The sequence below is a fragment of the Camelus ferus genome, chromosome 17 (assembly GCF_009834535.1).
Source record: "Camelus ferus isolate YT-003-E chromosome 17, BCGSAC_Cfer_1.0, whole genome shotgun sequence".
NCBI classification, from domain to species: domain Eukaryota; kingdom Metazoa; phylum Chordata; class Mammalia; order Artiodactyla; family Camelidae; genus Camelus; species Camelus ferus.
This window is the reverse complement of record NC_045712.1, coordinates 23,429,824-23,457,700: the sequence shown is the minus strand read 5'-3', so window position 1 is coordinate 23,457,700 and position 27,877 is coordinate 23,429,824. Positions and strand designations below refer to the sequence as shown.

At 35.7% G+C, this 27,877-nt stretch overlaps 1 protein-coding gene across 27 annotated transcripts in view; it reads right to left on the bottom strand.

Annotated features, from left to right (window-relative positions):
• PBRM1 (polybromo 1) overlaps positions 1-27,877 on the bottom strand; it is a 100,750-nt gene that overhangs the window by 46,923 nt on the left and 25,950 nt on the right. For 16 of the 27 annotated variants that reach the window (XM_032458294.1, XM_032458295.1, XM_032458287.1 and 13 more), the window contains 10 exons: positions 27,558-27,656; positions 25,159-25,244; positions 20,962-21,057; positions 20,075-20,166; positions 15,064-15,277; positions 11,427-11,568; positions 10,191-10,288; positions 7,885-7,929; positions 2,780-3,056; positions 330-435 (listed from right to left, as the gene is read on the bottom strand). In XM_032458294.1, the coding sequence (XP_032314185.1) occupies positions 330-435; positions 2,780-3,056; positions 7,885-7,929; positions 10,191-10,288; positions 11,427-11,568; positions 15,064-15,277; positions 20,075-20,166; positions 20,962-21,057; positions 25,159-25,244; positions 27,558-27,656 (1,255 nt within the window). The remainder of the gene's footprint in view (positions 1-329; positions 436-2,779; positions 3,057-7,884; positions 7,930-10,190; positions 10,289-11,426; positions 11,569-15,063; positions 15,278-20,074; positions 20,167-20,961; positions 21,058-25,158; positions 25,245-27,557; positions 27,657-27,877) is intronic. The other 11 variants (XM_032458291.1, XM_032458292.1, XM_032458302.1 and 8 more) reach the window with 3 other exon arrangements.

The following is a 27,877-nucleotide window of genomic DNA, read 5'->3' as shown; positions in this document are numbered from 1 at the left end:
AAAAGGAAGAAATGAAAAAAGAAAATCTTGCTACTTTACTCTTCTGGGCATCACATATAGAAAAAGTATCTATTCTTACTACTTAACATTTACAAAATGTCCACCGCATTCAAGAAAGTAAACAAAACCTTTGACATTATAGTTTTCTATTCCTCACATGCTTTCACGTTTAACTTAAAATACAAAAGAGTGTGCTGGAGAGGAGGGAAGAAACTCCATGCTGGAGTACAAGTTCAGTTATATTCACCAATTATTAAATATTATTTCAGTAAATCAGTAATCTATCCTTGACAGCCTGAACTGAACAATGAAGTGTGCAGCCGCCTTACTCAGCTTGAGTTTGGGAGAAGCCATGTCATCATCATCAGGCAGTGGGCCCAGCTCTTTCCTTTTATCCTTGAGTAACTTCTCCAGGATGTGCGCATCATTGTACACCTATATTTGATTATAAATATAATTATTTTCTAAGAAGCTTTTTATTGAAGTATAATATACATTCACAAAGAAATTTTAAAAACACAGGTAGGATAGTTGGGAACTAAAGAAATAAAGCTTGAGATCACTACAGAGCAACAAAATCATCTCTCTGTGGGGTGGGCTTTGGCCTTAACTGGTTTGTTGTTTAAAGTTTTCCAGGTGATTCTGATGTGCACACATGCAGTCTGAAGTTTGAGACCTACTGCAGTAGAATTATTTCAAGTTTCTGCAGAAGTTCTGAAACATGTTTACATGTGCTGTTTCTTCACAAACCTCTCTTCCACTGGACCCTCATGATAAGACTTAGCTCAATGGAAATGAAAAATTAAAAATATCTGTTAGTTGGAGAGCAACATCTCAAATGCTATTAAAACGGATTTAACATCAGTGTGAGTTCACAGTCTGGAATTCGACCTCTGAAAACCAACAATCCCTGCTTAGGCTCTCTTTCTGAAGACTGAGCTAAGGGTGGTAATACATAGTCAATGACAAGGTTACTCACCTAATGGCTTCGTCTCCACAGCTACCTCTTCCCATTCCCACTACAGAGGTTCTCCTCCCTGACTGCCACCAGAGCAGAGAGGCTGAGGGAATAAGTGACCTCTCTTCTCTGGCAACCTCTCTTAAGGTAGATTTTTCTCTACCAGTGGCAGACATTAGCCAATGACAACAAGGACAGTGTAAATCCCTATGATAGCGAGAACCGTTTGTTTGATCACAAGTACCCTCAGTGCCTACTTTATTTTATTTTAAAATTTAACAACACAAAAAAGAAATAAATGATTTGAAAATGTAATTTTATTTCTGAGAGATTTAAAGTAGATAAAGGAAATTGGGAAAAGATATATGCAACCCCATCCATACTCACTGCAGCATTATTTACAATAGGCAAGATATGGAAACAACCTAAGTGTCCATCAATGGATGAATAAAATAAATGTCTCTCTCACACACACAGGAATATTATTTAGCCATAAAAGAATGAAATCTTGCCACTTGTAACAACATGGATGAACCTTGAGGACATCACGCTAAGTGAAATAAATCAGACAAAGATAAATACCATATTATCTCACTTAGATGCAGAATCTAAAAAACAAAACCCCCACCACCTCCCATCACACACACACACACAAACACACACACACACACACACACACACACACACACACACACACACACACACACGATCATAGATACAGAGAACAGATTCGCGGCTGCCAGAGGCAGGGGTGGGAGATGGGAAAAATGGGTTAAGAGAGTTAAAAGCTACAAACTTCCAGTTATAAAATAAGTAAGTCATGGGGATGTAATGTACAGCATGGTGACTAGTTAATAATACTGTACTGCGTATTTGAAAGCTGCTAAGAGAGGAGATCTTAAAAGTTCTAATCATAAAAAAAATTAAAACTATATATATGGTGGTGAATGTTAATTAAGATTTAACTGCAGTAATCATTTTCACTATATACAAGTATCAAATTATTATGTTGTATGTTTGAAACATGTCAAGTATACCTCAATTCAAAAGATAAAGGATATGAAATAGAAAAAATTATAAAAGAAGGAAGACTGTATCTTAGCTATACTGATAAAGAACTGAAAATCAAGATGCTTCATAACAGAATTATTCAGAGGTACATTATGGGAATATCCTGATACTTACATAATTACACAACTTTATGGACTATCCTTAGAGAAGCATGGCTACTGAGGATCGTAGTAACAATAATAATAATGATGATGAAACATTTTAATGTCCGTGCTTTTCATTTGAGTGCTTTTTCAAACATCAGGTACTGTGCTACATGCTCTGTAGGCATTACGGCATTTAAATCTACAACCACCCAGATGCAAGTACTACTATTATCTCCAATTTACAGATGACAAAGATGAGGTTCAGAAAAGATATATTACATAGGGATTGGCAGAGCAGGATTCAAATCTAGGAGGTCAGAATATAGTCGACCCTTCAAATCCATGGATGTGGAACCCGTGGGTTTGGAAGGTCAACTGTACTATGCCATTTTATATAAGGGACTTGAGCATCTGTGGATTCTGGTATCCACGGGGGTCTTGGAACCAATCCCCCACTGATACTGAGGGACGACTGTACAGAGTATGAACTTTCTGACCTCTATAAAGTCCTGCCTCCCATATTAAACAATTAAGAAAAGACAAAATACTAAGCTATTCACTGAGAAGAGTAACCTAAGTTAGGTCTCTAGACCTAGTCTCTCAAAATGCATTATTCCATGAGCAGCTCTAAAGAAAACACTCAAGGATTCCCACACATCCTTACCTGGGAGCCTTCCTCGTTGTAGTGCCTGGCGTTTCGGAACATCAGCTTCATGTCTTCTATCATCCCCTCTTCCCCTGCATATTTGTCATTGCGGATGTTATGTTCAATTATTTTCAAGTCCATTGGCTCCAAGATGATTTTATAATAATCAGGATAGTCCTTTTTGGATGGTTTAACCATAAACAGATCACAAAGTCTTCTGCCTGAACCTGGCTCACGAGCTTCAAGAACAACATTGAATAAGATTTTCATTCGCTGCTTTCTTATGTTCTTTTTACTATTGAGGGGGGAGATAGAAAAGGGGGAAAATGAAAACAGGTTCAGTTTTATTGACACAAGAATAAATTTGAAATGAAACAAATTAATTTTGTGGGAAGGTGTTTCACAATGATTATAATTTATTGACTATGTATGCCACAATCACAGTAAACATGCTGGAAGCTACAAGTAAATATTAGGAAAATGTTCAAAATAGTTAAAACAGTGACTCTGCCAGGAGTAGCCAAGAACACCAGACAAACCTGTTTAGAATATTTACGAAATGCAGTGCTTGAAAAAAGATCTTGTCTGATTCCAAAGAAAATGAAATTCTATTATCAATTGAAATAGTTTTTATTTTTAATAATAGAGTGAAAATGGAATAAAACTGCTGACTCTCTGTTACTAACAGTCCTCCTTTAAAACAAACAAATAAAACAAACAAAAAGAAAAGTATTCCATCTCTTAAGACAACCACTCCTTAACACCTGCATACCCTGGTTACCAGAAAACAAAGAGGAGTTGTCTGTCAGACTAATGTCTCTATAGTGGGTACAAGTCTCTCTTGCATTTATCCTGTCAGGGTCAGTTCTACTGACTCCCTCCTCCAGCATTATTCCATACTCCCAACATAGCTTAAAGAATAAATGATCTGTGGTTCATCTGAGCTCTTGAGTAAATTTTTTATCCTTGAGTGTGAATCCCTGTCCTGTTCTCTAAATTCTCCCATAAGATGTGATGCTAGGAAACAGATGTGAGTGTTATAGAACAAAGTACAAGGGACTACAGGTTAGAACCTGAGTTACAAAGGGGCCCAAGAAAACGTGGGCTAGCTTCCTAATTATTGAGGAAACTGGCTCAAAGAGGCTAAATGACTTGCCCAAGGTGAGCTGTCCAGTGAATTATTAGAAGAGATGATCTTCCAATAGGATTTCTGGCCCACTGTTATATGTCCTCAGGACACAGATAAAGAGATTCTAGCCAGAATCTCCAAAGTAGGTAATAAAATCAGCAGTCTCCAAAATAGGTAATAAAATGTGCTTTAATTTCTCTTCAACAAACACTAAGATTCAATAATGTAGTACTCAGAAGTAAATATTTTTTACCTGTTTCGTGTCTTATACATGGAAGGAAGTTCATTCCTCAAACAAACTATGTGGCCAAATGGGTCTCCTAGTCCAGTCCTCTGACCACTCACTCACTCTATTGCTGGGTCATAAAGAAGCCAAAGGCCAGATATTTTCTCTACTAGGTTCAAAATATGCTTTTTTAAAAATAAGAAACAAAACTCAAATCAAGAATTAACAGATGAGAGAATAAATACATATCCTAAGACAAGATTTTAAAATGTCTCAGAATGCGTATTTTCCTAAATTATGGAGCTCAAGGCAACCTGGAAGTGATCCAGTTAGGAGACTTTCCTAGGGTTGGGATCATCTTTGTCACCTGTGTCTTCACTTAGACTGTTCATTTCCCTTGGTGGCTCTGAGATCATTCTTGTCATTTCCTCCTCTCAGTATTTTTGTGTCTGTGACAAGTAAGGGATTATTAGATGGTGGCAATCTAGGAGAAGTTTCATCTAGTGGAAACTATTTCTTCAAAGAGGCAGGCTTGGGAGCTGATGTGAGAGGCAGAGCTCTCTCAGTCCAGGACTTTAGCAAGTGAATAATGGAAGGGGAATGCGGGACAAAGCTTCAACATCAGAGTTCCACATCAAGGCAGAGATTAGAACACAGATGACTTCAGCCTTCAAGAAGCCTCTAAAGAAAAATTCAGAACCTGAATTTGATACCACAGAATTTAATAACTGCTCTAATAACTAAAATTTACTGTTTTAGGAATTGTATTATTGATAATATCCTGTCTCCATTTATATCATTCACTCTTTAAGACAGTGATGTATAACTGGTTTCCATCTTCAAAGGTAAGCAAAACTTTGATTGTTACGGTCACTTATGATCTTCTCTGAACAAATCATTTTGTTATTTTGTTTACATTTTCTGAGATCCTTATATTGCCTTTGAGACTGAGAACCACTGGTCCATTACTTTTAATCTGACTGTCAGAAAAAAATCATAGCTAAACTTCATATTTTTTTATAACTATATTTACTTAATTTTTTTCCAGTATGATGCTGAATCTTTTTATATCTACTTTTGAAAGTAACTTCAAATATTTTTTGAAATGAGATAAACGCTACTACAAAAAGATAGTTACCATATTCCCCTGTTTGATACTTTGTTTGCAATGTCACTTTGATTTCTACATTCTTCGTATAACCCGTCTATATTCATCCTACCTCTCTTCCTATCTCACATCATTAACTATAAGCAGTTTATTTACTCATCCCTATTTTGGGAGAGCTGCATAAAATTAAATCCCAGACCTTGTAACTGGCATACTCATTCCTCTTTTTTTAATCAGCACCTGTGAACATACTTAGGCAAAATACATCTTAAAGGAGTTCAAAACCAGGGTTGTTTATCATTTGCACTTAAGGATGCATTTAAGGGGATATCAATACAGATCACAGACAGTGTTATAATAAATATACAATTTTAGAATTTTACAGGAGATGGGCCATAAATGGTCCTGTGCTAACAAAACTGGTATATTACAGCAATTTTCCAATAAATGAAAGTCGAGCATCTTGAGAAATGGGTGCTTTTTCTAATTTGCACAGATTATGAGCTTGTAGAGGATTTGCTCTGAATCTCTAATTTTCCAGGGCCACCATCTTACCATCCTCCTGAACATCAACCTAGCCTAAAACACTGGAATCAATGTCACTTTTTGTTTTTCTTAAGTTTATCACAAAGCTCTAGAGGACCTCCACAGACCTTCTAGATGCAACCTTTCCATTTAATTTTTCATGCTGTGGTGTTAGTCTTAACCTTCACAGTTTGTGGCTGACCACTTTCTCATATGTCCTTATCATTATTCTTTGTATGAAGCTATTAATTATTATTATATGCATGCATATTTGGATATACACACGAGATTCCTATTTACAGTTACAGCTAACACTTCTACCATGTGCCAGGGTCTATGAACACTCATTTAATCCTCAAATTCTAGGAACCAGGTACAATTATTCCAACTTTGAAAATGTAAAAACAGAGGCTTAGAGAAGTCAAGTGAATACCTAAGGCCATAAAAAAGTAAGCAATGAGAACTGAGAGTTGAATCAGCTGATAATTACAAGGCTGCTTTTATCATGCAAGTGGATGATAAAAAGTTATCTCTTTCAAAGGGCCTCTCTAATCAAAGTCAACCTTGCTCACAGGCTTCAAGGTCTCCCAGCATTTAACTCCCTGGCTCTAGATCTTCAGTGGTGTCTGCTATGAAGCCAAGTAAATCCAAGGTTCTTCTTTTACAAGGCTTGCTACATTTCATCTTCAAATCTTCAAGGAACAAAACCTTTTTATTTATCTTTTTAATGAGTTTTTCCAGATTAGTAACATCTGACTAAAAACAAAATGAAATCTACCAAGACTTGATATTAATGGGAAATACTTCCAGAAAAAAATCAGAACTACATTTATTGAGTACTCACTAAATCCAGGCCCAGTTTCATGGGCTTTAAACATGTTAATCAATCAGGTCCTCATAGCAATCCTATGTAGGTATTTCATCAACTCCTTTTTCAGATGAAGAAGTTGAGACGAGGCTCAGACTACAAAGCTAATTAAGAACAACTGGGATTTGAACTTGGATAGTCAGGCTCTAAAGCCTGGGCTTATAAACTATTCCATGATGCCCCATATTTCTATTTCTTCTACTACTACCCAGAAGCAGTGCCATACACTATGAATGGTAAAAAAGAAATACAATCCATGGTCTTTTTCTTAATTTTACCACCTAACTAAGACAACCTTTTTTAAGGAAAATATTAGGAAGAAGATACTAACACACTAACTTTGTAGAGTGGACTACATATGACAGCAACATGTAGAACATCTAACTTTCAAGGAAAAGCATGACAGAGAAATCATATTTCCCAAAGCTATATGGGCAATCACATTTCCATACAACTCTACAACTGTGTATTTTACGTAATTATTTTACCACATTGCTCCCACATAATTTAATTTGTTTTCAACCTGCCTCTTTTCCTGGCCAGTAAGTCCCTAGAAGGTAGAGGGAATGATTAAATGTTCTCCTTTATGACCTAAGAGCAGAGTCTGGTGTTCTGCAAACAACTGACACTCCACGAATGCCAGATGGCAAAGGTGAAAATGAAAGCACCACATAATGATTACTAGGAATATAACACAGCAACTTATGGGCTATTTTAAAATCATAAATACCATGCAAAAGACATGGATGCTTTTAAAGAAATAAAACATGGACAAGATCAGAGATTGAGGAAACGTATTCATGCTCAAGAAGCACTAACCCAAGGCATAGGTGCCAAATAAGCTGACATCACCTGGATTGTCAATATTGATTTTGATCCCTCCACCACCCCACAATCTGTAAAAGACATCCTTGCAAGGCAATCAGCACTGCCAGCCCCTAGATATTGGCAATGCCACCATATTCTCAGCCTCTCCATATTTTGTTGCAGAAGCACAGCCACACTGATTGGTGAGAGGGCTTGCTGCCCCTGGTAAAGCTGGCAACAAATTAAGGCTCCTGAACATATCAAGGCTAATTCTGAATTTATTTTACTAACTATACTTCTAAACTATACTGCTTTCTTTACTCATGAAATAAACTGACACCCAAATAAAAACCATTATTTCACATGCTTACGGCTTCACTTTTCACCTAATCAGTACTGACCATGGCACAGAAGTTACACTTTTAAAAATACGTTTATGCATAAAAAAAGGACTGCACACCTGGATAGCCTCCTGAGACCCAACATCTCACTGTCAAGAGTGTTCCTGGGAAAGCAGAAACAAACATTACACGTGAAGAGAAACAAAACAAGCAACATTGGAGAGTCTTGTATAAACCAAATACAATTGAGAAAAAAAGAGGATTATTCAATCCAAAGGATAAAAGGTATTAAGAATACTTGGAACATTTCAACATGGAAGACAGCAGGTGGATTTTGGGGTAGAGGGGTTGGGGAGAAGAATGCATTTCCAGAATGAAGAGAATATACCCACATTAATCTTTCTCACAATCTTTGATATGAAAAAAATAAGGCAAAGACAGAATCATACACAATACTTAGGAGTCAAGTTGAGTGGTATCTGGAAAACCTGGCTCTCACTTCTCTGGATAAGCTTAGCTTAACCTACTAGGCTGTCATGTTTGCCTGAATTCTAGAGAAGACTATTTCTTATTACCAAAACCTCTTAACGTAACTACCTTCTAAAAGGCTCATTGTGTTATTTCCTTTGTCACAGTCCACAGTATAGGACTTGCTTCTTTCAACCTCTTACTGTGCACTCATGCCTGTATTTCAAACCCAGACATGTTCCTTTATTGTGTTAGCTATGATTTGTATTTGTTCTCTTATTTGTATTTCCCATTTTAGTATACAAAACACTTCCTAGGAAACCTATTCATAAAGAGATTTTTTTGTCTAAAGTGAGATTTTATTATTTCAAGAAAATAATGCTTCATTTTCTCCTCATGGAAGGTTTTATTTAGAGTAATAACTTTCACTTAATCTACTTGGGTTGTCCCACAAACTATAAGCCACAGAGATACATAATTTTTAAGGATCTGGCCTGGGCTAATGCTTCCCTGAAACTGTTTTCTTAACACTCAACTAGTTTAAGATCTCTTTTCATTCAGTGATGGCACTAACTGTACCATCACTTTTGCCTCCATTACCTTCTTTTGCCTGAGAAGTTTTTATTTTTGATTGGTGACTGATCTGGAAAACACAGGTGATGTTGTAGTTATATAATTACACTCAAAGGTGTTCTTGATTTGATGTCTCTGATCTGGTTTCACATTTTTCCTCCGTTGTCCCTGGTATAATAAGGAATTAAGAACTTGGAAGGATGAAATTCATAGGCCAGTAATGGAGGAGACGCACATCTCAGGGCACACCAATCAATTTAATTACCTTGGCATAGCATAGAAAAGTTATTTTCAAAACTAAAAAAATTTTCCCAAATGCTATTTATAAGAGGGAAAGATAAGACAGTTTCCTTTTCTAAACCACTTCTTAAAATCCTCTGATCTTAGTGGACCTATTAATGGATGAATATAATTATGTTAACAGTTATAATTATTTCTTCATTCAGTTTTGAATCTGACAAGCCCTGCTATTAGTGAGTAGCCTGTTTAAGGTATCCTCCCTGGATTGATTACTGTTATAAAGCTGGTGAGACAGTTAAGGCTGAGGAAGAATATGATGTTCCACAAAGATCAAGTCAAAGAAATTCCGTGTGGGAGGCACAGACAAAAGAGATGGTCTTGCATGATTCTTTAAAGGAGTCCAGCTTCAGAATCTCACAGTAAGGTCCCTTCCACAAAACCCGTGAGAAAAAGGAAGGGTTAGGGAAGTTGAAAGAAAAGATAGAAAGAAAAGAAAACCAAATATCTAGCTTAACTGTTTACGAACTCATAACTGAAGTTATGAGTTGGTATTTTACAATGACATCCTTAAAATGGCAAATAAACAAGGTCCTACTGTATAGCACAGGAAACTCTATTCAATACTTTATGATAGTCGATAATGAAAAATACATGTGTATAACTGAATCACTATGCTGTACACCAGAAACTAACACAACATTGTAAATCAACTATACTTCAATTTTAAAAAATGCAAGTAAAGATCAGATTAACAAGGAAAAACAAAGGGGTAAGAGTAATGACTTACTTCACTACAGTGGTAATACCAATTTTTTGGTAACTCACCATGTAGAAATTACCTAAATTAGATTTAGGGGGCACTCTTAAAATGCCACATTAAAACAAAATAACCTGGACAGCAAAAAGAATAACATGATTTTCCAAGTTGTATAAGTAGTTGTTATTTTTATCTATGTTATCTTAAGCAATATAGTATTCGCTCAAAAAAAAGTGCTAACAATACAATTTACAAATGATATAAAATATTTAAAGCTTATAAGATAATTCATACTTGAAAGCTTAAAGAAACATTTTTCTGCACTTAAATCTAAGATAAAATAAATAGAAACTGAGATGTCTCCAGCTATAAGAAGAGTATATATACCTTTTTCTTTTGGCACTACCAGTATCAGAGGTAGCTGACGAAATCATGCTGTCTCCATCCTCAATGTCGTCTCTCCTGGCAAGCTCCTTCTTCTTTGCCTAAAAACCGAGCAGATCCCAGGAGTTAAGCTCACTCTGCTGAACACACTTAGAATATATGAATATTAAAGAGCTAGAAACATCAGGTTCACAGAAAGATACAACCACATGTAGGATACACAAAATCAGAAAGAGTCATTAAACCTTTTCAGTAACTCAATTCAACAAAAGCTTGTATGACAGAAAAGTAAGTGGAAAAAAAAAATGGATCCAGAAAGTTGAGGAATCAACTTTAGCTCAACTGCATGTAAGACTACAAAGGGCACTGGCTCGTTAAAAATACTGAGGCAAGTTGTAGGGGCATCCTTCTCTGGTGACCATATTTAAGTAAAACCAACTCAGACAGCCTTTTGTACCCTTGACTTCTTAAGCAACAGTGTGACTAAGGAGAAGTTTAATGTGAGAGGTGAAAGAAGATCTACTTATCAACACATGCATTTTTAAAGACCTTCCGCCAAACAGAGCTAAAAGCCCAACCACAGCTGACTAAGGGAATATATACAGAGCAATGAAAAGGAAATACTTGAAATCTACAGCACTGATGACAGTTTTGACCATACAAAATGAAGATTCTACAGGTGACCTAAAATTGCCTTTCTTGCTTCCTTGCCCTGAGATTGTCTTTCCACAAAGACCCTACCAAAAACTGACAGGTTGACACAATTTGTACTTCATATCTAAGCTTTTTTGTCTCAAAACACCTAGATCACCTGTGACCTCAGATGTCCTCCAAGGTGTGCTCTCAGAAAGGATTCAATAAACTCATGGGCACTGTACAATGGTTAATTAGCCTTAAGATGTCCTTTCTCCTAGGACTAACCCTACCTTAAGAGAGACAAAGTCTAGAACAAAAGAAATAAAATCTAAATGACAGACCCATCATCTGCAACTGGAGGGAAACTTCCAGACAACCCTAAAATTACTCCCAGAGACAAATCCCTGCTTCTTCCAGTCACAAAGCTAACCCAGTCTAAACTATTATTTCTGACAACTCTAAAGAAATTTTCAGCAGTACTTGTGGTTGAAAAGAATCATGTGATATTGCTGGAGGGAAATCACACATCTTAAAAGAACCTCCTCAAAATGTGTAAAATTATTTCAATTATGCATACAACTTAGCAAAACCAAGAAATCATACCTGCATGACTTGCTGCAATTTTAGAACTCGCTTGTAGATGGCTGAATTGGGGACATTATAGCGTTTGGCATTTTCAAACATTAAATTCAAATCACACTCCAAATGATCTAAAGTTTCATATTCTTGGTTCTTTAACTTTGTTCTGTGAAAGACAAACACATGGCTAGAGTTTTCCATTATTAAAATTATGAAACACTCTTCCTGAAACCCCAGTGCAAAAATCCTGACAAATACTACAAGGTATCTTTACTACTGACACTGATTAAAGGCCCAGAAGTGACAATTTCAAAATATAAAGTAAAGAGGCACTGTTATAGTTAGGCAGTATGACAATTTAACTGAAAATCCAAAAGTATAAACTAAAATACTATAAAAGGTAGTAAGACGACCCCATAAGGTGGTCAATCACAAAGCAAATGTATTAGCCAAAATCCTAATGGAAAAACCCTGTTCGTGGCTAAAATGAAAACCCTAGGAAGAGATTTAAGAAAATCAGGGAGGTTTTAAGCTACCTTAATGAAGAATCACAGTGATCTACCAATTTCAGAAAATAAGAGGCACAGACATAGAAAATAAACTTATGGTTACCAAAAGGGAAGTGGAGGGGTGATAAATTGGGTGTATGGGATTAACAGATGCACACTATACATAAAACAGATAAACAACAAGGCTATACTGTAGAGCACAAGGAACTATATTCAGTATCTTGCAATAAACTGTAATGGAAAAGAATCAAAAATAGAAAAAATATATATACATACATACATATAACCTAATCACTTTGTTGTACACCTGAAACTACTATAATATTGTAAATCAACTATACTTAAATAAGAGGCCATTTCATGTCATGAGGGTTAAAGAAAAGAGAAAGTACTGGCAACTCCATGAAAGAGCATGTAGGATAATATAAATTTACCTCCAGGGGAGTATATGGACAATGAAGAGCAGTCTTAAGATGGTAAACAAGAAGCAGGTAAGTCTGAGTCTATTCACTACTGTTCCTCTAATACATACATTTGTAATTAATTATGATGGCTTAATTTTTATTTACCTTATCTAAGAGTCTTAAAAACTCCGAAAGCTCTTTCAGATACTGTGGCTGTCACTAACACCAACTCTAATAAAATCCCTATACATTTTGTACAAGGTGAAGAGTTAGGTTTACCCTAACAATGTACAGACTGACTTTTAAATCTTCTGACTGAAGCACTTGTATGCTATCCATCAAAGTCACAAAAGCAGTATTAAGTAAAGAATCACAATATGTGCACAGCTTCACAGAATGAGAGTTTAGACTTTTCTCTTAGAATCTATCGTTCATTTTGCATAAAAAGTTTTACTTAAAATTTACTAAAATCATATGTAGATTCATTATAGTGCTTAAAGTGATATGAACGTTAGAGAAAGGGATGAAGCAAACTACTTTATGCTACAACTAAGTATAAACTCCGCTCTCACTACCAGCTCACACAACCAGCACCCAGAATTTAAATTACAGCCTTAGACTTATTCCTACTAACTCCAAGGATAATGTGCTGGCTATTCTCAACACCCACAAAGAAGAGACAGAGAATCCAAATTTGTAAATGACAATCTATAATAAATCTGAAGATATTTATCAGACTGATGTTAATCAAGGACGGGGGGAGGGAAGGGCAGAGGGGAAATAAAAGACAGGGATGACAAGCCCAACACAATGGAAGGTGGAAAACGGAACAACATCGTCCGGCTCCTGCCCACTCCTCCACTTTTGTTGCTTTTGATGACACTCAACTATATTCCTTCTGCTAGCAAATCTTCCTCAACTGTGCCACTAGCCACAAGTGGCTTTTTAAATCAAAATGAAATAAAATTTAAAAATCTATGTGGTTGCGCTTGCCACATTTCAAGTTCTCAACAGTCATGTGACTAGTGGCTACCATGGCAGACAGTGCAGATAAAATAACATTTCCACCATCACACAAAGTTCTATTGGACAACACTGCTCTAGCTTTCCCAGTTGCTCTGATGTATAGAGCACAATGGAAGGTAGCCCAGCTCCTGTCAGGCACCACTGGCCAGCAAGTGTCCTTGGAAAGGAAGTAGATTAGATGTCCTAAAAGTTGACCTTTCAAAACTCTACTGTGCTACAAGCCAGATCTCAGCCACTTCTCTATTCCTCACAATCCCCTACCTGTGTACCACATAACTGTCAAGAGTAAATTTTAAAAGGGAGGAAAGGTACAGCATTATTGACTTAACAAAGCAAGGCTTATGTTAGAAAATTCTAACTTGGATGAAGGTTGCTGGCCAGGTTATTGAGCTGGCTGAGGATCTGCCTTCTTTAAAACTAACCAGTTGATTAGACTGTTGGAATTAAAAAAAAAAAAAAAAAAAAAAACTCATGAGGGAGAAAAGAAACTAAGGACAAAAAGCATTCAATTAAAAAGGAACCTCTCAGTATCAACAGCACTGTCACCATCTTTTCCAAGGCAAAGAGTGTAAAAGACAAATTTCTAGACTATTTTCTTAGTAAATGGCTGCCTTAATTGCCATGTTAGTTTTTTAATACATATATTTTTATTGAAGTATAGTCAATTTACAATGTGTGCCAATTTCTGGTCATACATGAACATACATATATTTGTTTTCATATTCTTTTTCACTGTAAGTTACTATAAGATATTGAATATAGTTCTCTCCATGTTATTTTTAAGAGGGCCAAATAAACTGACTTTCTAGATCCTATTCGTGTACAAAACCTCCAAAGTTTGGATTAAATAAAAACACTATAAACTTTATTGATCAAAAGAGGAAAATAGAAGTTACAAATGCAAAACCATGAAACATACATTGTTATCCAAACTTATTTCCTATAATCCAGTAATGTACAAGGATTTTAATTCCTACTGTTGTTTGGAAGGTTAGTTACCTGCTATGAAAACATCATGTAAACACCAGCATACTCTGACCTTGCCTAGTTAAAATATTTTTACCTACTTCTTGCCTCTATCTGGTTATACCGCAAAACATAATCTGCATTTTAAGATTTACAAAACATCAAATTTTATAATATTACTTATTTCCTACTATTTCTAATGATATTGTGGTGGTTCCAGTATTCTGTCTGGCTGAATTCCCAATGATCTTTTTTTAACATTTTCTAAACAGAAAAGAAACACCATGATGAGCCATCTTTCATGTACTATTTCAGCTTATGAGTACTCTCAGGGCTGACTATGGTTATTCTGCGGGTTCAGCTACAAATACAAAATTTAAGTACAGATAAACTGTTATAATCAAAATATCAATAAAGGGTATAGGCAGAAAGATTTTTTCACTTTGCATAGTTACAAGAAAATGAACAGTTATTTTGAGCTTCATGACCTTTTATAATCCATAATCTGACACAAATGCCTAGCTGAAACACCTTGTTTATTTGCCTTTTGATTCTTATTGCAGTACAAAGAATATCATTTATAGTTAATAAAATTTATATCTCACTTTTATACAGGAGTGATATTTAAGTACACTTTAGACCATATGAAAAACATTTCACCTTTAATATCCTCATCCATTTTAGGAAGGAAGACACATGTGGAGGCTCAGTCACAAGAAGATCGATTTATACGGAGTGATGTAGAAGACATCTTACCTGATTTGTTGTAGTGATATGGGCATTTTAATTTGCTGATAATAATCAGGGTATTTTTTCTTTGAAGGCAAATGGAAAAAAGGTTCAGCTATTAGCTGCCCTTGGTTATTCCGACAGCTCCTAACTGTGTCATAAAGCTGATAAAAAGGATTTGAAACATCCATAAATGAAGTAATGCTCTCTGCTTCCGACTCTCCTTCTTCATAACGTGCAGCTACAAAGACATAAAAATACTTATAAGGGGAAGAAAAAATATTCTCTGAAGGTCTTTTTACAACCTTCCAGATTGGGCTACATATATTTGACAATACTTATTTTAAAAGAATAGTCTCTAGCCTTCATTAAAGATGATGTTAGTTATGCTTAGTATAATTGTATGTTTACTTAGAGGAGTGTGACATACAAAAGAGTATCATAGTAAAAATTATACTGTCTTTTAAAGGTTAAAAATAGTTTTTTTTAAATGTGCCATCATCAGAGACTCCCTGCTATGTGTGCTTGGACAAGAAAAAAAAAGCAAGCAGCCATTCACAGATCTCAGAACCAAAGCAATAGTATGTAGTTTAGGATAGCACAAAATGTAGATGGGGCTGATATTGGGAGACCTGACTTAGCCTTAAATCTCTTTGACTTTGCCCCACTGATCTATAGCATCCCTTGGGTTTTCATTTACTGAGAAAATTCTTAGGTAGAAGCTAACCATAAAAAAACCCAAAAAACAAAACATGTAATCATTTTTATAGAAATACAAAATATATTACTAATTTCTCTGAACTCAAACAGTGTATATGGACCTAATTTAAACTTTGCCTTGGTGGATAAGGATAACCAAAATCACTACATGCTCCCAGGTAAGAATGATAATCACTTAGTAAGTACTTAATTATATATTAAGAGCTTGACAAGTTATCAGTCTCAGGTAATCCTAACATCACCACATAGTATTATTATTTCTTTTCCAAATATAAAAACTGGGCATGAGAGGTTGATGACTTGCCCAAAGTCAGCCAGCTTGTAAAGCAGTGGAGAAGGGATCTAGAGATAGGGAGCAGGAAGCAGATAGGATTTGAAACTATGTAGTCTTTTCTGACTCTACTACCTCCAATCTTATCCATAAAGCTCTTGCACATCTTTTATTGGATTTACACCTAGGCGTATGTTTAGTTGCTACGTAAACTGTATCTTTAAAAAAAATTACTTTTCCTTTTTGTGGCTGATTCCAGAAATGAAGATTTTTGTACAATAATCTTACATCTAGCACCTTATTATTCTTATTAATTCTAATAATTTATCAGTAGTCTTTTAAGTAGAAAACTCAAAAAACAATCTATTAACTGCAATACTTATAATCCTTCTTTTCTGATACTTACAGCTTTATTGTTATCACTGAATGCTGGCTAGTACTTTGACCAAGAGGTAACAACATTGTTTTTTATGATAAGGGGAATGCTACAAATATTTCTCCCATGAACATGGAGATACCCTTTATCAAATTAGGAAAGAGTCCCAGTATGCTAAGTTTTTATCATTAATGGAAACTGAAGCATTAATCAAATGCATTTGCTGAGCCAAAAGTATAGTTTTGCTCCTTTAATCTACTAATGTAGTGAAGGATACTTTTATCTTTTCTAATGTTGAACTAACCAAGTATTCCTGGCATAAACCCAACTGTGTTATCATGTATTATCTTTTATATATACTGCTAGATACAGTGTGCTTATATTTTGTTTGGTTTTGGTACACAGGTTATATTAGATTCATATAATGAACCGGGGAGCTCTTTTTATTCTCTGCAGAAATTTGTATATAATTTGTTCCCTAAATGTCTGGCCTGGTGTTTTCCATGTGGGAAGATCAGCAATTAGTAATCTGATTTCTTTAATGGTGATATGAGCAATCAGCTTTTTTATTCTTGAATCAGTTGTAGGCATTTATCATATTCTAGGAATTTGTCTATTCCACCTAAATTTTCAAACTTATTTGCATTAAGCAGCCCTTACATTCTCTTTTTAATCTCTGTATGGTCCCCTTTTCTTCTAATATTTATTTATGCCTTCTGTTTCTTTCTTGATAATCATCTCACCACAGATTTGTCTATTTTATTAATATTTGTAACAGAAAAACTTTTGACTTTATTGATATTTTCCATTATAGGTTTTCTTTCTAATGAATTAATTTCTGCTCCTAGCTTTCTATCTTCTTTTTCCCAGTATCTCTGCTTTATTATTCACTTATGCTGGATGCTTAGTCCACTGACTTTCAGCTGCTTTTCTTTCTAAACAGAAGCATTCAGACCTATAAATTTCCCTCCAAAGCACCACTTTAGCTGTACTCCCACTGTTTTGATATGTATTATTTTTATTATTGCTATTGTTCAATTTCAAGTAATTAAGTTTCTATTATAATTACTCTTTTAAAAAAAATCTTACCTCTTCATTATTAGTTGCTATCATAGCTGCACTGTGGTCAGAAATATGGCCTATATAATACCCGATTTTCCAAATTTGTTAAAATTTGTCTCATGGCTAAGTACATAGTCAATTTTTGTAAATATTCCATGTGAACCAGGGCAGAATATGTATTCTCTACTTACAGAATACTTGTCTGTTATATCCATCTTGTTGTGGTAGGATGAATAATAGGCCCCCAAATTTATCCATGTCCTGATCCACAGAATCTGTGAGTATCACCTTATATGGCAAAAGGGACTTTGCTGATATAACTGAGAAGAACCTTGAGTTTGGAAGATTATACTGGATTAATCTCTGGTTATGAAAGAAAGGTAAGGAGATCAAAGACGGAAGGAGATGGGGTGACAGATGCAGAGGCTGGAGTGCTGCGTTCTGAATGTAGAGGAGGGGGCCATGAACTAAGGAATACAGGTAGCCTCTGGAAACCGGAAAAGGCAAGGAAATGTATTATCCCCCTAAAGCCTCCAGAAGGAACACTGGCCTGCCAACAACCTGATTTTAGACTTCTGATCTCCAGAATTGAAGAGAATAGATTTGTTGTTTCAAGCCACTAAATTTGTGATACTTTGTTTTATTTTAGCAGCAAAAGAATACAAATATACTTGTGAGGAAGTGTATTTAAATTTTCTTTGTCTTCATTGGTTTTCTGGCTGCTTATCTAGCAATTGAGAGAACTGGGCTCCCACTCTAATGGCAATGTTTTTACTTTCTTCAAGAAGTTCCAACTGCTTGTTTTACATACTTTGAGCCCTTTTATAATTTATCTTCTTAATGCAATAAACCTTTTATCATTATCAGGTGAATATTTTTTACCTTTGCTAATGTTCAAAAGTACATTTTAACTGAAGCTGATGTAACTACCTTTTGGTTATTATTTTCCTGGTGTTTTTTCCCATCCTTTTATACTCAGCTTTCCTGAATGTACTTTTATATTGTTTAAGGTAAGTCTCCTGTAACCAGCATATAACCTGATTTTATAAAAATTCAAACTCAAACTTTAATTGGCAAATTTAGGCCACTAATACTGATTTCTGATATAATTTTTCGAGCTGTTTCTCTCATCTATATGCTTTCTACTTATCCCAGTTTCTCTGTTTCGTTTTGCCTTCTTGCCTTATTTTGTTTTGGTGGGGGAGGACTGGAAGTTTTGTCTGTTTTTCTTACTCCACTGCCCACCTCATTCCTCTTCTTGTGCTGACTGCGAGTGGGTGCTCTTCCCTTCCCCACCCCCTCAGGGATGCCATGTGTGGGCTGGCCTCTAAAACAATCATCTCTAGAGGCCAGGCCACACTTTTCAGTTCTTACGCCTTCTTTCCATCAGCACTTTCTTGTTGCTACGAGATCATGAGTTAACCTTTCTTTGCTATTTTCACTGTCCTACCCCTAAGTTGTTTCCAGGAGCAAGAAGTAGGAAATCAAATTTGTTAGAACCTTGACTAAATTTAAGATAAACAGGTTCTGAGTAAGTCTGAATGATCTACTACATACAAAGCTGGTCGCATCTACTTTGTTTTCTTTAATAGCTCAGGTTACTAAATAAGAATCCTCTTGTGACAAAGATACTATCTATTAGGAAAAAAAGGCAATAAATGCTTTTTAGGAATTTTGTAAGTGGTATAGTCTTCCTTCAATTTGTTATGCTACTATAAGGTTAATGAAGTAACCAAATGGAAAGGAAAGCTAAGATAACATGTGTGTCACTTTTACAACTAGCACAAAATAAAACTAATGAAAAGATAAACTTTCTTTCAATATTGGATAAAACTGATTTACATTAAAAAAAGTTAATTCTTACATGAGTGTAAAGAATTAAATTCATACTCTAGTAAGTAGTCTATAGTAATTATGAATTTCTACAGATCTAGCAGAAAATAAGATACTGCTAGAAAAATCTTATGTCACACTTATTATAAAAATTAAAACAAATGCCAGAGTAATTTCAAGAAAAATTTTTTACCTCTACATATAAAAAATATCTATAGTAAAAAATAAAAAAGATTATATCACTTAGGAAGACAGACAATGAAATCAATGATCTTTTTCACTATTTTATAAATTTTACATGAATTTGTAGTGCCCAATGCCCTTTCTTTGACCTGTTTAAATGACAATTTACCATCCTGCTCTGATTGTAATATACAATCTTTAAATCATAAGCTCCAGCTGGGAAGAAATTATAGCCTACTGAAAATATAATCCAATGACCAGAAACATAAGATGATGTGAATGTCTCCTTGGGATTTCCTGATGGTGTCACTAGTACTCACTGCTTATCACCACAGGTTTGAAACCAGGATCTGCTAAGGCTATCAAACCAATTGTTTTCACAGAAGTATTTATTTACTTAGATACATGCTTTAACACAAAGTAAAGTAGTAATAAGCTCTTGATAAGTTTGCCAACCAAGAGTGCAATCAAAATGCAACAAAACAGCATGTACTCCAAAAACAAACTCCCAGCTGAACCAAAGTAACTGCAATTTTCCTTAACCAGAAGGATCCACCTAGAAGACATTTAACTAGTCACAACCTAATGCCTACCAGCTAAAGCAGCATCCTCTTCACTTTCTGAGCCATACTGAAGTGCCATGGTAATTGCTGATAAACGACCCCCTTGGACTGCTCTTTTATTACTACAAAGAAAAACAAGCAATTAGAAGGCAGAAAAAGATGTTATAATAATTCGGTTACTTTACAGGAAATAGGAACTGTTAACAAGGCATTCATATCAAAGAAAAAGTTTCATTCAACTGCCTCCTCAACTTATCTTTGTACTTTTTCTTTTCCCCACAATCAATCTTAACCAAGATGACTAATTTTTTTCTCTTAGAAAAGAGAGAGTGGTGGTAGAAAGCCTAAAGCAAGCTATTTGCATTTTTTATTTAAATGCAGCACTACTCCTTATTTTATGAAAAATAAAGATTCATTCATAATTACTGGTCAATTCTAATGATGCTCACATTTTACAATGAACACAAATTCTATTTTTTTTTTCATTTTGTTTGTTTGTTTTTTGGTGGGGGGAGGTAATTAGGTTTGTTTGTTTGTTTGTTTGTTTATTCTTAGAGGAGGTACTGGGGATTGAACCCAGGACCTTATGCATGCTAAGCATGTGCTCTACTGCTTGAACTATACCCTCCCCCAACAAATTCTATTATAAACAAAAAATCTTTTTGTCCTTTATCATACATTTTACTGGTAATATTAAACACTACCTGATAAATAACTTCTGCTTAAGCATTTTCTCAGAGGTGAGGTCAGGCCTACTACAGCACCCCAACCTTTTAAATAAAATATCTGACAACAAATTCTCATAATAACCTAATTATACCCAAAAATAATACTTCAAGATAGCCATCAAGAAAACACTAGCATGCTTATCCTCATAAACCTGAGTCAGCTCTCAGACTAAACATACTCTCTCTCACCGGTAATACTTGCTAGTGGGATTTCTGTCTTCACCAAGGCTGCCTTTACTGTGCGAAGGACCTGAGAGCCTGGCTGCAGCCAAATTTGATGGAGTCCTATCCAGAGATAAGGTTGAAAAAAAAAAACCTCAGAAAACTGACAGCTGAAATCAGAATGCTACGGGTACACAAAAAAGAAACAACCATTTTCTTCTTCTTTTCTAAATGGAAACACTCAAATATTTCTGAGCTTCTATTTGTGCAGCAGGCTTCATTCTAAAATCTGGGACTCTGTGGAAAAGAATAACCAGGGCTGATGCTAGACAGCTTATGGTTACTGCAGTGACCAGAGGATCTGGCAACACAGCAAATGCCAGGATCAGAAGAGAGCTTTGAAAGTAGCCACTTAATCTCCCCATTTCAGTTAGTAGGAAAAGGAATCCCAGAAGTAAGACGTATTCAAAGTCACAGTCCTAGTATAAGGTAAGCTAGGATGAGATGTTAGATCTCCTGACTCCTGGCTAAGTACTCTTACAGCAAATATAAATATATATTACTATACATCATGTACAAATATCTAAATATTACAGGCATACCTCATTTTATCGCGTTTCACTTTACTGTACTCTGAAGATACTGCATTTTTTACAAATTGAAGGTTTGTGGCAACCGTGCATCAAGCAAGTCTACTGGCACCATTTTTCCAACAGCATTTGCTCAGTATCTCTGTGTCATATTTAGTAATTTTTGCAGTATTTCAGACTTTTTCATCATTATTGTATTTGTTAGGGCAATCTATGATCAGTAATCTTTAATGCTGCTATTCTGATTCTTTGAGGGTACCATGAACCATGCCCATATAAGACAGCAAACTTAATAAATGTTGTGTGTGTTCTGACTGCTCCACCGACTGGCCATTCTCTCATCTCTCTCCCTCTCCTCAGGCCTCTCTATTCCCTGAGATACAACAATATTGAAGTTAGGCCAACTAATAACCCTACAATGGATCTAAGCGTTCAAGAGAAAGGTAGAGCCACACATCTCTCACTTTTGATCAAAAGCTACAAATGATTAAGCTCAGTGAGGAAGGCATGTTGAAAGCTGAGACAGGCCGGAAGCAAGGCCTCTTGTGTCAGTTAGTCAAGTTGCGAAAGCAAAGAAAAAGTTCTTGAAGGAAATTAGAAGTGTTAATCCAGTGAACATACGAATAAGAAAATAAAACAGCCTTACTGCTAATATGGAGAAAGTTTCAGTGGTCTAGATAGAAGATCAAACCAACCACAACATTCCCTTAAGTCAAAGCCTAATCCAGAGCAAACCCTAACTTTCTTCAATTCTGTGAAGGCTGAGAGAAGTGAGGAAGCTGTAGAAGAAGTTTGAAGCTAGCAGAGGTTGGTTCATGAGGTTTAAGGAAAGAAGTCATCTCTGTAATATAGAAAGTGCAAGGTAAAACAGCAAGTTCTGATATAGAAGCTGCAGCAAGTTATCCAGAAGCTAAGATAATAGAGGTAGCTATAGTAAACAACAGATTTTCAATGTAGATGAAGTATCCTGATCTTCAAAGAAGATGCCATCAAAGACTTTCATAACTGGAGAGGGCAGTCAATGTCTCATTTTAAAGCTTCAAAAGATAAGGCTGACTCTCTTGTTAGGGACTAATGCTGCTGCTGACCTTAAGTTGAAGCCAGTGCTCATTTACCATCCTGAAAAATCCTAGAGCCCTTAAGAATTATGCTAAATCTACTCTGCCTGTGCTCTATAAATGGAACAGCAAAGCCTGGATGGCAGCACATCTGTTTATAACATGATTTACTGAATATTTTAAGCCTGTTGTTGAGATCTATTGCTCAGGAAAAAAAGGATTCCTTTCAAAATAGTACTACTCATTGAAAATGCACCTGGTCACCCACGAGCTCTGATGGAGATGTACGAGATTCATGTTATTGTCATGTCTGCTGATACAACATCCATTCTGCAGCCCATGGGTTGGATTAATTTCAACTTTTAAGTCTTATCATTTAAGAAATACATTTCATAAGGCTACAGCTGCCACAGATAGTGATTCCTCTGATGGATCTAAGCAAAGTTAACTGAAAACTTTCTGGAAACAATTCATCATTCCAGATGACACTAAGAACACTAGCGATTCATGGGAAGAAGCCAAAATACCAACATTAACAGTAGTTTAGAAGAAGTCATTCCAACCCTCATGGATGACTTTGAGGGGTTTAAGAACTTCAGGAGGAAGTAACTGCAGATGGGGTGGAAATAGCAAGAGAACTAGAATTAGAAGTGGCATCTGACTGGGGAAGGTATAGCTCAAGTGGTAGAGCGCATGCTTAGCATGCACGAGGTCCTGGGTTCAATCCCCAGTACCTCCTCCAAATATAAACAAATAAAGAAACCCACTTACTTCCCCCTTATAAAACAAGGTAGGGTGGGGGAGGCAAAAAAAAAAAAAAAAAAAAAGTGGAGCCTGAAAATGTAATTGAATTGCTACAATCTCATGGTAAAATATTAGTTTGTTTTTGTTTTTTTTTAATTGGGGAGGGATAATTAGATTTATATTGGGGTTTGAACCAAGGACCTCATGCCTGCTAAGCACACACTCTACCCTTATCCTTCTCATGGTAAAAACTGATGAGTTGCTTCATATGGATGAGCAAAGAAAGTGATTTCTTGAGATGGAATCAACTCTTGGTGAAGATGCTATGAAGGTTGCTGAAATGACAACAAAGGACTTAGAATACTACGTAAACTTAGTTGATAAAGCAGCACCAGGGTTTGAGAGAACTGACTCCAGCTCTGAAAGAAGTTCTGTGGGTAAAATGCTATCAAATAGCACCGCATGCTACAAACAAATCACTAGTGAAGAGTCAATTGATGCGGCAAACTTCACTGCTGTCTTATTTTAAGAAACTGTCACAGCCACCCCAACTTTTAGCAGCCACCACCCTGATCAGTGAGTCAGCAGCCATCAACATCAAGGCAAGACTCTCCACTGGCAACAAAGATTACAACTCACTGAAGGCTTGGATGATGGTTAGCATTTCTAAGCAATAAAAAAAAAATTTTTTTTTCTGTGTGACCCAAAGGGAAGCCTCAGCGGGGTGCCCAGGAGACACCCTAGGGCCCCTGACCTCTCCACAGGGTTCAGAAGAAGCTTAGCCCCTGCAGTCTCCCCATCAGCCCAGACCCCCAAGACCCCGAGACTGGCCTTGTGTATACCAGGGGCTCAGCCTGGCCCTGGGCTTGTGGGGTGACAGGTACAGACTCATGGGCTGCCCCTGAGCTGGGTTTAGAGGAATCAACAGGAAGGAGGCTGGAAAAGAAGTGGAACTGGGCATTCCAGGCAGAGGGAGCAGCAGGGGCAAAGGCAGGGGTCAGAAGGAGAAGGGTACACTGTCAGCCCACTAATGAAGCACAGTTGGCAGGAGCCTCAAGGCAGGCCAGGCTGTGCAGAGCTGTGGTGAGGAGATGGGCTTCCTCCTGGAGGCACTGGGAAGCCACAGCAGAGTCTGAGTGGGGGAGGGACGGGTCTGTTTTGAGCTTTAGGGAGACACCTCTGGGACTGAAGAGGATAGGAGTGGGGCTGGGAGACCAGGGGTGGTAAGGGGACCTGGCTAGGAGGAAAGGCCTTCTCAAGGTCACACACTCAAATTATTATCACCCAGACCCTCACCTTTGGGGTAAAGTATTTTTTAATTAAGTATTTTTTAATTAATTGGTTTTTTAGACCTAATGCTATTGCACACGTAACCACAGTTAATGTAAACATAACTTTCATATGCATTGGGAAACCAAAAAATCTGGGTGGCTCACTTTATTGTGATTTTCACTTTACTGTAGTAGTCAGGAAATGAACCCGCAATATCTGAGGTATGCCTGTCAATATATTTATTATATATAGTATATATTATATGTATAGTATATGTATATGCAAATATGATATACAAATATATATGCATTTGTATAAAGCAATAAAAGTATATAGCAGTGTTAAGTCTCAAAAACTTTCTTTTTAAATAAAGCCCCCTTCAGCTGCTATGAAGGGATTGGGTAAGAGTTATCCCCCTTTTCTTCAGAATCATATTTACCAACTGTAAATATAATCTTGAAAAGCAATATATATCTTGTTTTCCACTGTATTGATTTTACTAGTTAGAAAATTTGGCAAATAATAAAAGCACAAGGATTTTAGACACTTTTTTAACCTACCTCAATCGAAGGCTTGACTTAGCCATTTCATGATGTTCAATTTCTGCCTTTTTCATATAAAATATTTTTTTAATAGAATTTGCATCCTGTTAAGATAAAATTACTTGGCTTAGAAAATGTATAGGAAAAAAAGACAGTTTAAAATGCCTTCAATCATGCACGGAACATTTTCCATGGTACTTCTTCCATCTGGAATAGCCTTTCATTTAATATTTTCAAACCTGCATCCTCTAACCCTTCCAACAAGCTTCTAAAATATCTCCATAATTAAATACAAGTTTAAAAGCCTCCTAGCTCTTTCACAATTAGTCAAGTAACAAAGATCTAATGCTGAACAGGGAAAAACAGGGGTGAAAACATAATGAACTTTACCTGTGAACACTGATCTAAAAACTGAAACAAAGATACACTCCTAAGATTAAAGACTAGGCACACAAATTTAGGATGAATATACTTGTTTAAATGAACAGCATGCTAATATATCAAATTCAGAGTTTTCCTTCTCTCTAAAGTTTAGTTGAAGAAAAATTATCAGACCAAAAAGTAAAATTCTTAACTGTATCAACAAAGAATTGGTACTATACTATTAAAATATCCTATCAAAGAGTATGCAAACAAGGATTTCACATCTGATTTTCACTCAGTTACTTAAAAGATGCAAGACAAAAGTTAAAATTAACTACCAAAAGCAACTGTAATAGAGTGAGCCTTCTGAAAATCTAAATAATTTTACTTCCAAAAGATTTTCTAAGCATCCTTTGCTGAATTCCCAATGATATATTATTAATTCAAAAAATTGCTACAAGCAACTGTTCATTACAGTTCATTTTGTAAAAGTACTACAAAGCTTCTAAGAGAATTGCAAAGCAATGAAACAGTCATTTTACACTGTGTATTATACTACACAGACTGATTTTTTTATTAATGAGGTTTAAATACAGGGACTAAATCAAAATTACAAAGTAGGTCAAGAACAAACCTTACCTGGCATAAAGACAGACATAGATGAACAGATTAGAACTGAGAATCCAGAAATAAACCCATATATCTATAGTCAACTGACTCTGAACAGGGTTGACCAGACAATTCAATGGGGAAAGAACAGGCTTTTCAATATAAGGCACTAGGACAAATGAATATCCTATGGAAAAGATGAATGTGGATTCTTACTTCACACCTACATCATATATAAGAAAATTAATTCAAAACGGATCAAAGATCTAAATGTAAGAGCTAAAATCATAAAATTCTTAGATGAAAACTCAGGTGTAAATCTTTGCGGATTAGGCAATGATTTCACTAATATGATACAAAAAGCATAAGCAAACAAAGAAAAAACAGATTAATGAGACTTATCAAAATTTAAAACTTTATTAAAGTTAAAACTTTTGTGTGTCAAAGGATACTATCATGAAAATGAAAAAAATCTACAGAATGGGAGAAAATATTTGTAAATCATATGTCCAGTTTAACGTCCGGATGATATAAAGAATTCAAACAACTTAACAATAAAAATAGGTAACCCAATTTAAAAATGGGCTAAAGATCTGAATTTTTTTTTCCAAAGAAAATATATGAACAGCCAATATGCACATGAAAAAATGTTCAACATTACTAATCATTAGGGAAATGCTAATCAAAACCGCAATAGATACTACTTCACACTCACTAGAATGGCTATAATAAAAACAAAAATAAGAATGGAAAACAAGTGTTGGTGAGAATGTGGAGAAATTATACTTGCACATTGCTAGTGGGAATACTGGTGTAGTGGCTTTGGAAAATAATTTGCTGGTTTCTCAAAAAAATTAAATATACAGTTACCAGTGGTCCAGCAATTTCATTCTTAGGTAGGCATTCAAGAAAAATGAAAATATACGTCCACCTAAAAACTTACACATGAATGTTCATAGCAGCATTATTTATAATAGCCCAAAAGTGAAAACAACTCAGTATCTAGCAACTGATGACTGGGTATAAGACACATGGTACATACATGTAACTGAACGCTACTTGGGAATAAAAAGAATGATATGCTGATACGTGTTACAACATGAATACCTTGAAAATATTACGCTAAGTGAAAGAAGCTAGTCACAATGGACCACAAACTATAAGATTACACTTACACGAAATGTAGAGATAGGTAAATTCTCAGAGACAGAAAGTAGATTGGTGGTTGCCTAGGGTGGAGGAGGTTGGGAGGAAATGGAGAGTGACTACTAATTCACTGTAGTGATGGCTGCACAACTCTTGTGAATTTACTAAAAGCCATTAAATTATATACTTTGGGTGAAATGTATGATATGTGAATTTTAACTCAATCAAGTTAAAATAAAAATATTGGCTCTAAATCAAGGTATCTACTCTTATCAATAAAAACAACAACAAAAACTAACCTTGAATACTTGAGAACCAGGCTCATTGTAAGTTTTGGCATTTTTTGCTAGGAGATCTATATCTTTGGCCATTGCATGAATACTCTTGTAGCTTCCATTCTATAGTAAATAACAAAATACATCAATTCCTTTTACAGAGAGTTAATGAATATGACCTTAAAAAAAAAAACTTCTCATATTCATGTCACCATACTCTAAGACTTTATTGGAAAGTACACATGTGAACAATATACGCCATCTTCTCTTTTATAAACTATTACTATTGTCCATTTACAAAAAGTTTTTGAGATAGGTAACAAAACCAGAGCTACATTATTCTC